The 12,780-nt window shown below is 43.7% G+C and overlaps 1 protein-coding gene across 7 annotated transcripts in view; it reads right to left on the bottom strand.

Moving 5' to 3' along the window:
• The window catches only part of FGF13 (fibroblast growth factor 13), a 236,089-nt gene that overhangs the window by 19,128 nt on the left and 204,181 nt on the right, over window positions 1-12,780 (bottom strand). For all 7 annotated transcript variants that reach the window (XM_081897264.1, XM_081897266.1, XM_081897269.1 and 4 more), the window contains one exon: window positions 7,899-8,002. In XM_081897264.1, the coding sequence (XP_081753390.1) occupies window positions 7,899-8,002 (104 nt within the window). The remainder of the gene's footprint in view (window positions 1-7,898; window positions 8,003-12,780) is intronic.

Here is a 12,780-nt window from a genome sequence, read left to right as displayed (position 1 = left end):
GCTCTGCCCATTATTTGTACCGTCAGCCCCTTACTCAATTTTACTTCCAGCTCCATCTACTACAGACATGCAGACTCCGCCCCCCAAAAAGGCTGTTCAGGGTTTAAAAAGGTGCCTGACCCTGGCCTAGCTTTCCCCCACAGTTCCCCCACAGTGAACCACAGGAATTTGTTCTTATTTAATCTTACAGAAGAGAGAACGGATGAATTCTAAGGATGCCCATCTGATCCAGTGCTAGAGAGATTTCTGGTGGGGCAGAACATGACTGGGTATGTGGCAACCCTCACCTCTGCCGATGTGCCACTTCTTGCATTATTCAATTCAAATCAGATCCATTTTTTGAGGCCATTTGGAGCTGCTTTAGCAAGGCAGGGGCAGAACGAGGTTTGCTCTCTCTCGTACGTTAGATCTTCCTTTCCTTTGGGGAGGGATTTTTTCTTATCTTTTTTGAACCATCTCAAAAGCTGCAAGCATCAGCCTCGCAATGACAAAAGGAGTGTGTGGGCGTGCAGTTGATCAATTCTAGACTGTCACTGGCTTTTCATTTACTACTCTGAATGTGATTTGGGGGTTGGGAGGTTTGTTGTTTTAAAATGAAATGAAATGCACAGAAGTTGCATGAAATTCTCAAAAACAGAAAATGCCAAGGGAAGAGGAAAGACAAGAGGGGAAGGAAACACCACTGAATGTATTAAAAGCACCCAAGAGCCAGTGCACTTCACTGGGTGGCCTTGGGACAGTCGCTGTCTCCTGGGCAAACCTACTTCACAGGGTTATTGTGAGGATAAAATGGGGGGAGTGGCGGGAGGAACCACATATGCCATCTTAAGCTTCTTGAAGGAAAGGTGGGATACAAATGTAATCACGAAGGAAGGAACATGGTGGGAGGGGAGATTTGATTAGGTTGAATTTCACACATTGAGCGGAAGTGGCCAGTTGGTTCTTTAGCTGCATACTTCTGGTCAGCTTTGTAATGGGAATGTTAGCCTTGCATGGGCTCAAGTGCTCCTTTGCATAAAAAATGTTCCTCCCCACTTTGCTTTGTCTGTTTTGTGCAAACAACAAGTGGCCCTGCAGGCAGGTTCCCTGCATTGCAGGGGGTTGGGCTAGATGACCCTTGTGGTCCCTTCCATTTCTACAATTCTATGATTCTATGGTAACTAGCACAAGAGAAGCTCAGAAAGAGCCAATGAATCATAGCTCAGTGGTTGGACACCTCCTTTCGATGCCCCAGGCTTAATCTGTAATGGCACCTTTAGGTAGGTGAGGGAAAGATCCCACAGAGCTACCGCCAGTCACTGCAGACAGTATTGAGTTGGATAAACCAGTACAAGATAGGAAATGTTCACTGTCCAAACCATTGCCAAAGTCACGGGTTTGCATTCGGAAGAAAGCAACAGAAATGGAACTTGTGCAGACATTGTTTGCTGTGTCGACTCTGCAATGACCTATTGCAGAATGAACCCAGAGGATTTTTTTAAGAAAAGAAAAGAAAAACCAGGGTAAAACCCTCCCTACTTAGAGGGAGATAATTGGCTTCATATAGAAACATCCCTTCGACAAGCGAATTCCTGCCTGGAACAATTGAAACATCGCTCTTCTGTCTGTACTGCACAAGCACAAGGTAAAAAGGCAGCTGGGATTTTTCTCCCCTTGAGTCTCTTGAAATGCATGCAACTCTCCCTCCAAGGAAAGAAAAGAGATTCTTGCCAATTCTCTAATATACACTCAGGAAGGGCCCCTCCTGAGGTCCTCTTTATTGTGCATTCATAAAGATTTATGCTCATGAAACTATAGGCCTGGTCAAACACAGCCCCTCTTTCCATACTGTCTGTGCCTGCTAAGGTTTCACTGTGGACAAACTGTTTCATTTCCAATCATTGCATATCCTGTAACTTCCTACTGAAACCCCTTAACTTTTCACACGACAAACATTCTGGGGGTCGTTTGACTGATTTTGTTGTGATATGGCCCCTCCAGACACCAGAACTAATAAAGTGGAATGATCTGCAGACAGTGTAAATCTACAACTAATGCACTATTGTTAGCACCTTCCGCACCTTTAAAGCAGTATCATGCCACTTTAACCAGTTGCAGCTTCCCCCCAAAGATTCCTGGGAGCTGTAGTTTGTTAAGGGTGCTTCAAGTTGTTAGAAGACTCTTATTACCCTCACAGAGCTACAGTTCTCAGAGCAGTTTGATTTCCAATCCCTTTCCCAAGGGAATTTTGAGAATTGTGACTTTGCGAGGATCTCCTAACAACTCTTAACACTCTTAACATAATTATTTGGGGGAAGTCATGACTGGTTAAAGTGGCATCATGCTGTTTTAAATGCATACTACACCTGAGGCCTTTGAGGAAAATCCTGCTCAAATTTTTACTCCCCTAGTCCTGATCGTGCTATGATTTAAGCTAAGGTGCAAAACTGCACAGGCTCAAATTATTTCCTTTGAAGAAACAATTCAGGGGTGGCAACATTTTTTCTTTTTTTCTTTTTGTCTGTGCTTTGCACAAGTCTATCAGGAATGAAGCAGAAATGATAAAGCAAAGGATGGCACAGGGTGGGGTGGAGCAGGAAGGAAGGAAGAAGAGAAATTGGAATAGTGAGGGTTGCGAGTGAAATCACAGTTGCACATAGCTGTCTAAAAGCCAGCCCCATGAGACCATTAAGTCCAAGGCCAAAGACAGCCACTCCATTGAGGCAAAGCTCTGCCACTTCAGCCCACCTGTAATGTGCAAAAGTAGTTCACAGAGATAGTGTAATGTAGAAGAGCCACACTTCCATGGCAGAGCAAATGCTTTGTGTGCAGAAGGACCCAACCTTAGCACTTGGCGTCTCCAGGGACGAATGCCTTCAGTCTGAAATCCTGGAGAACTGCTGTCAGTCAGTGCAGAGAATATGGATCAGTGGTCTGACTAAATGTGAGCCAGTAGCTTCCTCTGTTCCCTCTTAAGTAATAACAATGTGGACTAGACTCCTAGCTTCTTTTTGAGAGCAAGAGCTGCAGCCACGTGGTGGAGCACACGTGTTGCATGTGGAAGGTTCCAGGTTCAATTCAGTCACCTTCAGGCAGAGTTGGAAGCGAAACTCTGGGGAGATGCTGCCAGTCCGCATAGGCAATATTGAGCTAGATGCACCAACGGTCTGACTCAATATAAGGTGGCTTCTGATGCTCCTACAATCGTTGAGTCAGTTGCACTTGAGCTGCTTCTCTCTGCCGGGGAGCTCTCTCTCCCCCCTCCCTTTCTTTTTTGCAATTCTACCAGCAGCATCTTTTTTTGGCTGCAATTTGCAGATGTGAGAAATCTCTAGAAAGATCTATCTGTCAAACACAAGCCTTGGCAGCCCACACATTCATCACACTCCACAGCCTTAATTCCACCCCATTCCTGATTACGGATCAGCAGGCTCCATAACCAGCCACCGCGCCACTGCTTTCGCTTGAGCTGCGGAAGGCTCCTTGCTGGAGCCCGGCATGCTAATTGCTATGCGCTGGGGCACGGGGCGAACCTGAGCAAACTGTCAGAATGGAATGAGAAAAATAAACTTCCAATTAGCAAGTGGGGAGAGGGGGGAGAAGCCATTTCCATTAAAAAACCCCACAAAAAACCTACCAACCTCCTAAGTCCAAGATCATTTATTCATCAGGTCCCTTTCCTTTAATATAAGGCAAATGATAAGGTCACTGCATAAAGCAATCCTTTTCAAAGGTGTACAGTTAAGCGGATTCTAACTCTCCAAGAATTTAAGAAGAGCCCCACACCCATCTACTGCAGTGTCCTGTTTTCAATAGTGGGTAGCTAGATGCCTCTGGTGTCCCCATGAAAGCAACACCTTGTCCTGCTCTCCCCCCCCCAAGATATAGTAGTCAGAGATAGGCTGCTATGGCACATGGAAGTTCCATTTGTCGGCAATTGCTAATGTCCACTGATTTATTGCATTTTCATGGCATCCACTGCTCATCTTAACCTTTTCCCATTTTATCCTCACAACAAGAACCCATTGAGGTAGGTGAGGTCTTTGTGGGTGAGTGGATCTTGTCACTCCCAGTCCAGTACTATACCCAGGGGAACCCCTGACTCACCGGGTACTGCTGAGTCACCATTTCCATCAACCCTTACCATTGGTCATGCTGGCTAGGGATGCTGGGAGTTGTAGTCCAACAATATCAAGGGGAACAAAGGTTTTCAATCTTCCCTGCCTTAGAATTTTCTTCCTCCCCTACAGCCTATGAAAAGAAGCTCTAGAGAAGAGCAGATGGGAAGTCCTGGGCTGAACATAGCTGATGCTGCACAGAAAGTCAATCGGTAGCTATATGCACCAGAAACCTCTGCATTTATCTTCTCCCAGCAGATTCAGTGAAGCCCAAGCACCTCCCTAGGTAACAGCAGGGAGGTGATTAAATCTTTTGCCAATAATAACAATAACAATAATTCATCCTGAATGAGCGCAGGCTGGCAGACATGGCAAGGATAAAACAGTTTTAAAAAACATCTCAGGCAAGAATCTCAGGGTTGCTTGGAACAGTGTCTTTCAAACCATCAAATGTCCTGGTAAACAGCAATGTTATACTGTTTCTCCTGAAAGCCAGTAGTGAAGGAGGCAGATGCACCTCCACAGGGAGGGCATTCCACAAATGGGGAACCACCACCAAAAAGGCCCTGTTGTGGGTTAACATCAACTAGTCAACCCTAGTGGCAGAACTACTACCAAGTCCTCATTGTAAGATCTGAGATGGATGATATGGGAGAAGGTGCACGTTAGATACTTGAGTCCCAGGCCTCCTAGGGATTTATTTGCTAGAATTAACACCTTGAATTTGGCTGGTACCCCATCTGCAGCCAGTGCAGTTCTTTCACCTGGCAGCAGCAGCAGCAGCAGCAGCAGCGGGTGATTCATTCCTTGGAGGCTGGATCTGCTGCCCATGCGAATCCTGCCTCCTGAGGTGGTCATCTCACCTTGCCTCATGGGTGGGGCGGGCCTGCCTTGGAGGATATAAAACTACTTCCACCCACTCATTCCTGACTAAATCATAATAATATGCATTGCACTGCACAACCTCAACCCAGTAAAGAAACAACCAGCACTAACAGCAGGTGCAAACATCAACCTCACACTCAAAATAGCTCAAAGCACCCTTACACACCAGCTGCAAGCAAAACACTTTGGTTGCAATCATTTGTTTAAGTGAAAACAAAACACTATCTTCTTTCCAAGCTCCCCTTCCATCCTCAATACATATTTACCATTTGCTGTTTTGTAGTCCCACCTCATATTTTGTGGGCATAGATTCAATGCACTTACTATTATTGCCATTTATAGACTGCTTACCACCTGAAAGATCTCAGTGCAGTTTACAAATACATTAAGCATATATACATGGTGAGCACAATAAAATCATGTCAAATTATGATATCAGGTTGGGTGGGTGAGACAATACTGCTTCAGCGCCAGAAGTGTGATTGCCACTTCGCCAGGAGAAATCACTGGAGATTCATCCCCATTCATTGCTACATTTAAGCTGTACATTTACCTGGAAATAAATCCCATAGAGCTCAATGGTAGACAAGTATAAAAGTGCACTGTGAAAGTATAAACTTGTGAGGATTACAGAAAAACTCGTGGATGACGTAGAAGAAATCCACCTCTGCAGGACTCTCTCCCCCCTCCCCCCTTCTGAGGTTCCACTTTATGGGATACGCTTACTGGCACTGAACTCAAAATGCTGTAACCTGTGTTTTTTCTTGAGTCATATTTCAAGGGTTTTGGCATTGCATTTGGCATATATTTATATATTTATGTTTTTAATAGCTGTTTAGGATTATTTGGCTCTGCGATTGCAGGCTCTCTTTTTTGGAGATTCGTTGCTTTGGCTTTTTTAAAAAAAACATAGCAACAATAAAAGTCACTTTTCTCGGTTTTCCCATGCAAATACAGTTGTTGTTTTTTTGTTTTTGTTTTTATTAAGTATTGCACTGAGGACATATGTTCAGAATCCAAATGCCAACATTACAAAAACATTTATTCCTGATGGAATTCAAACATATCAGAACCCAAGAAATATCAGAATGTCAGAACAAAAACGGAATACCAGTCTGTTCATCCCTAATCTCCAACTCTGAATTTGGGATATGGCCACATAACCAGATTCTGTAATTGACTAGCTTGCTGTCTACAGACGAACCTGGACCTTGATGTTAAACATAACCACTCTCAAAATGCCTGTTACTTCTAGCCTGAGACTGAGGTGCTCAGGTTCTGCTCATGGGCTTCCCTGGTAAAGGTAAAGGACCGCTGGACGGTTACGTCCAGTCAAAGGTGACTGTGGGTTTGTGGCGCTCATCTCACTTTCAGGCTGAGGGAGCCGGCGTTCGTCCACAGACAGCTTTCTGGGTCATGTGGTCAGCAGGACTAAAGCGCTTCTAGCACAATGGGACACCGTGACAGAAACCAGAACACACAGAAATGCCGTTTTCCTTCCCACCACAGTGACAGTGCCAGATTTACATATAAGCTAAACAAGCTATAGCTGAGGGCCCCACTCTCTTGGGGTCCCCAAAAAAATTAAAGGAAAAAACACCTGGATATACATTTCCAAAATATAAGATAAAAAACAAATAAAACCTACATACAGCAACAGTGTTTTATGCTGTATAGGTCCATAAATTACCATATAGCATATATTCAACACAAAAAACAGCAACAATTTGTTGTTGACAAAGGACAGCTGGACACATAAAGGGCCCCATTACGTTCAGTAGCATAGGGCCTCATAAAACCTAAATCCGGCCCTGCACAACAGTACCTATTTATCTACTTGTATTGGCATGCTTTTGAACTGCTAGGTTGGCAGGAGCTGGGACACAGCAATGGGAGCTCACTCCATCACGGGGATTCGAACTGCCAACCTTCTGGTCGGCAAGCCCAAGAGGCTCAGTGGTTTAGACCATAGTGCCACCCGCGTCCCTGTAGCATCTGATCAGCCACTGTGAGAACAGGATGCTGGACTAGATGGGTCATTGGATGGATCCAGCATCCAGACTCTTCTTCTGTTCTTATGAATAGGTTCCAGATATACTGTCGGTGACAGTGACTTATTATGATTATTACATCATTATGCTGTGGATTTCATTTTTTACCGTATTTTTTGCTCTATAAGTAAGGGGAAATGTGTGTGCGTCTTATGGAGTGAATGCAGGCTGCGCATCTATCCCAGAAGCCAGAACAGCAAGAGGGATTTTCACTGCTCAGCGATCCCTCTTGCTGTTCTGGCATCTGAGATTCAGAATATTTTTTTTCTTGTTTTCCTCCTCCAAAAACTAGGTGCGTCTTGTGGTCTGGTGCATCTTATAGAGCGAAAAATACGGTAATTATTGTATTGCATAAATTAAGTTCTTAATGTAGTGCTCAGCCCTGGGATCTTTGGATAAAAAGTGGCATATAAATTCAAATAAATAAATAAATAATGGATAATGCCCTTGGTGGGGTTTTTTGGGGGGGTTGAGTGCAGATCCATTAGTCAATAAACATTTTTAGTAGTCTGCTTAGCAACATCGTAACAGCCTTAACAACAGAAAGCGCCTCTCTTTTGAGTTACGAAATTCCCCTGTGCAGTTTCCTGCCAATTATCCAAACTTAGCATGGGAGATCAAGTAAGAGGGTTTGCATAAGGTACAAGGCAAAGGATTCAGCTTCAATTCTGCAAAAAAAACCCACCCCACCCCATTTTCACACTGAGCAGAGAAGCACGCTGCAATAAACCACTTCCAAAGAGCAGCTCCTATCCCCCATCGTTGCACCAAATAAGCATCATTACATTGTTTCCGGGGCCTGGGTTTCTGACACACACAAGACAGGATAAATAAACCAAGAGTGTGGAATGCAGTTGACACTTACCGATGTGTACAAGTATCCTTCGCTGTTCATGGCTAAGTACAGTTTTGTTTGGACGCCTTGAATTGCCACCACTCGTAAACCCACAGGTATGAGGTTAAACAAAGCTAGGAAGAAAGAAGGAAGAAGGAAGGAAGTTAACCTCTCCAGATTTCAGCAACAACTTCAAATCTTTCATTGAAAGAGACATTTTGTGAACATTTAATATGAGCTTCTTTTTTTAAAGCAAAGTAGCATGGCAGGGCAGCCACACACACCCTTTATAAAGGAGCAAAGGCAAGCTAATCAACTCTCTTGCGGGTGGAATGGGGGAAGAACCCCAACAGATAAGATCATTTCACGGATCCATATATGCAAGCTTCCTGCATCAAACAGCAACCAAGCAGATGCCTACAGAAAGCCCTTAAGGAAACTCTTGTCACTGTCGCTCTTTAGAAAATTGTATCCAGAGATAAACTGTCTCTGAGCATGGAGGTTCTTCATCTCCATTGTGGCAAATAGCCACTGATAAGTAGGAAAAGACAAAGCTGCAGGAGCCCCAAGTGACAATGAAATGATATCAGAAAGGACAATTATTTGAACATGAACAATTATATATGCAAACACTTGGGTATGCATGTGTAAAATGCAAAATTACAAAAATACAAATTCTCCAAAATATAACCACTGTGTGAAAAACAATGAAGTTCTCCATGCACTACAGATAATTAAGGACGAGAGCTCCAAGAATAAACTTCGCTTCATGTTGCTTCAAAATCAAATTGGAGAATTATTCACAAGTAGCATATCCTGAGATATAATTCTGGACATCTTATCAATTAGTATCAATTAGTATCTGATTCACAGAGAACACCATTTTTTCTTATTTGGTGAATTTGTATTTTAACATTTTGTATTTTTTACAAAATGTGGGATGAATTTACCCCGTATGTGCCCACTGAATCATTTTTATCTGCGGAACTGGCACTGTTACCAGTACACAACTATACTTGCTCTGTACTTGCAAGGAATCAATTTCTGGAACTCCCTGCCTATTCACATCAGAGAGGCAGCTTTGCTGCACTGTTTTGGCACCTCCTAAAACTATTCTTGTTCAGGCAAGCCTATCCAGGCACATTGAGCTGGTGTGCTTTAATCTTTTTCCCTTTTTTAAAAAACTTGTTATTATCTTTAAAGGTTTTTAATTGTTTTAAGTGTTTTTATTGATAATTTCAATATTCCTTAGAGGTTTTCCTACAATCAGGTGTAGCATCAATCCTCTTAAATAATAAATAAATAAAATAAGCATATACCCACATATGTTCATGTTTAAATCATTATTTTTGATATCATTTTGGTCTCACTTGGGTTCCTGCAACTTCTTCCTTACACATGATGAACCCCTCCTCTGTTTTTTGTTTTTGTTTTTTTGTTGAATAGCCACTGATAGGCATATGATTACATGAATTTTGAGGATGGTTGATCCTTCATCTAGTTGGTAGGTACCCTGCTAGTCTGTGTTCCCTCCTACAGTAAGAGCATTGAACCAGGGCCTGGGATGCCAGCAGCCGGTCACAGTCTTTCAGCCTAACCAAACTCAAAGAGCTGTGGTGGGGATAGATTTGTTGCATAATTGCCTAGTTTGTTGTGGTTGCAACCCACCCTACATAAAGCATGGATAGGAAATCAAATAAAATAGGGGACAAATAACTAAAATGCAGAGGAGGAAAACCTTTGGAAGTCCCAGAAGCAGTCCCAATGATCAGTTGGTTGCCGGGGCTTCAAAGCACCGCAGCATCTGACTTCATTGTGATGGAAGGTGATTGACAGGTGGTCCCACACACTTATCAAATATGGCCCATACAGAATATAGATGTATATGTGTAGGTGTGAGAGGGTCAGTGAGCAATCAAAAGACATGTTAGATTTTGGATGGTACTTGCTTTGGTTTCAGTACATAGATATGCAGCAGTCCGTTTAGCAAAATGTATATACTGTTAATCATAAATAAACAAATCATCTAAGCCATTTACATAAAACCAAATAGAGCATTATTATTTTTAAAGAGCAAGAGACAGACTTTGAAAGGCAGCAGGCAGGATAACAATTCTAAAATACAGATACAATCAACAGGTTTTTGTTTTTTATAAAAAAGAACCCAAATGTCCATACTAATATTCTATGTGTTGTGCATAGACTGCAGGTGGGACACAGACCACATAGAGTGCATGGGACTCAGAAAATCAGCTGTTGCTCTATAGCTCAAGGAAAACCTGGCAGCAAAAGGCAGTGTTTGTTTGTTTGTTTGCTTCTCTTCGAAAGTTGACCTAGATCTGCATGTACCCATATAAATCAGCAGGTGTAATTTTTTGCAGATTTGGGCCTGCACCCCAGGTCTTTCCAGCACTTAGGAACACCTTAGACAGCAAGTCAATAACAGCAATACATATCAAAGCATCTCCCTTGCAGCAGCAACCAATTCATTTCAAAACATGATAATACAGCAATCCAAACAAATGACCCAATTCTGCAACAGTTCATTTCAATAATGCTGACATTATAATGACATTTCAGCTTCGGTAGAAGATAGGCAGTATCAGCCACTAAAGCTAACACAAAATCAATTATTATTTATCAGTTGTTAGAATACATTTTGTTAAAATACATAAGCCATGAGTTGGATACAATAAAACTTTCCGGTGCAGCCAGGTATCCGTCATCCATCAGTTCTTCCAAAGAGCCAAGTGCTGTGAATAGAAACCAGATAGAGGCACCCAGAAAACTGCATTATACTGAGTCAGACAATTGGCCTATCTGGCTCAGTGTTATCTGCACTGACTGGAAGCAGCTTTTCAGAGGCACAGACCGAAGTCTTTCCTTGTGGTCAGTGGCGGAGCTGGGCTGATCAGCATACTGCATGATCCACCCCAGCGCCCGATCTCGGTGCGGCTGCACAGTCCTCCCCAGGGCCTGATCTCAGCACAGGGGGCACCCCCCCCCATGACTCCCAAGCCTACAGTAAGCCGGGGGAAGGGGCAGAGCCGCAGCAGCTGCTGCACCACTTGCCGCTCTCGCTGGGCTTAGGGGAGTAGTCGGAGGGGGGGCATGCCGAATGTCACCCCCCTTCAGGATGACACCTGGGGCGGTCCACACACCCCACACACCCCTTCCTATGCCCCTGCTAGAGGTCCCAGGAGAGGCAGGGTACTGGACATGGGACAAATGTGTGCACACTGAAACCCCAAAGTCCCCATGGTCATCACCCTGTGCTCAACTGCCCTCCGGCCATCCTCCTGCTGAGTGTGTGTGGGAAACTGGCCATGCTTTTGTGAGGTCTCCCCCACAACCCCCACCCATGCACAAATTGATGTGGACTTGTGGTGAACTCAGTTTAAGATTAGAGAAATGAGACACTGAAATTGACAGCTTTATCCATTCCTACTACTGGGCTATGATTAAAATACAGGCAGGTCGAAACCTTCTTTCTCAAGGTTAACTAAGGGGCCATCTACAAAAGCCCATACAAGTGGCTGGCTGAAAATTACTTCTGTAGGACAGTGGTTTTCTAGGGTGGGGGAAGGAGCTGCATAGATAGGAACCCACCATGGGAGTACACCGTGCTCATAAGACCTCTTTTTGGCAATCTCTCTACCCTGCTGTCATTATCATGGTCATTTTTGCTAGTTCCTAATAGCAATAAGAAGCAGGTTACAAAAAGTTTCTACATGAGGAATGGCCACAATATCTTCTGTAGAGTGTATCATAATTTCAGAGCTTTGGGGGAAATGGTTTTGTTTTTATTTTTTGGCAGCCATTTATGATGTGGTCTTAACATAAACTTGTCTTCCCAACAGAGAATCTAATTATTTATGCTAGCGGTAAAAAGGTTTTGTCATACGCAGCATAATTGGTATCACTCCTGGTTCTTCCTTTGGCTACAATGAGCATTTAACAGCCACCAGATTCAGACTGCTGAGAGAGGTGTCTAGGGGCCTACCCATAATCCATCTGCCTCATCCATCACACATATGAGGGTGCAGAAATTTGGAGTGGCTGAATGGAAGACTATTCAGATGCACTTCCCAGTAGCATGGGATCATCACAAGAAGAAACAGCTCCCATCATATATGAAACTAAGCAAGGGGGCATGGAGTGAGTCCATCACTGCCAGAAGGAGGACCCTTGTTATTTGGGGAGGGATCACCATCCTGGAGCCAAGCTACTTTTCTTCAGGAGATGAGGCTGGGGACTCAGAGTGGAGGGAGAGGGACCACCACTGTGAGCCTTAGAAGTACTTGCACCGGAGAAGCCCTAACAGCCAGTACCCTTCTCTCCACCCTCTGACTCAGAAGACTGCATCTCAGAAGGCCCTGGGCAAGCAGAGTCTCCTTACTCCACCCAAGCAAACCATTGTTGGAGAAGGCTTGGGCTTCTTAAATTAAAGAAGCCACATCTATTGAGGCAGAGGTCCAGCTCCTATAAAAGGCTCGGCCTGTGAGTAGCTGTTGCTGAAGCAACATCTAAGCTGTGTTTTGATGTTGCATTATTCATCCTGAGCCATGGAGCTGTCCATGGTACCTCCCTTGCTTTTGTTGAGACCAGAAATTACATCAAAATAATTCATTAATATAGATTCATTTGATTGACTGTATTTTTTCTCATGAGTGTGGCTTTGAATTGCTCTGAATTTTGATATATACTTCTTTTTTTGGTTAAAAATATTAGTCCAATGTTTGCTTTTGAGTGGGTTGTTTGTTGTTAGCTGCATTGGGCTTCACTTTGGAATGAAAAGTGTGGCATAAGCAATAGAGGAGGTGTGGAGAAACTTGGCCCCTTCCACATGCTACAACCCCCACCATCCCTGGCCATTGGCCATGCTTGCTGGGGCTGATGGGAGTTGTGGTTC

Source organism: Podarcis melisellensis (genome assembly GCF_964234715.1).
Source record: "Podarcis melisellensis genome assembly, chromosome: Z".
Taxonomy (NCBI): domain Eukaryota; kingdom Metazoa; phylum Chordata; class Lepidosauria; order Squamata; family Lacertidae; genus Podarcis; species Podarcis melisellensis.
This window is presented reverse-complemented; position numbering and strand designations above follow the sequence as displayed.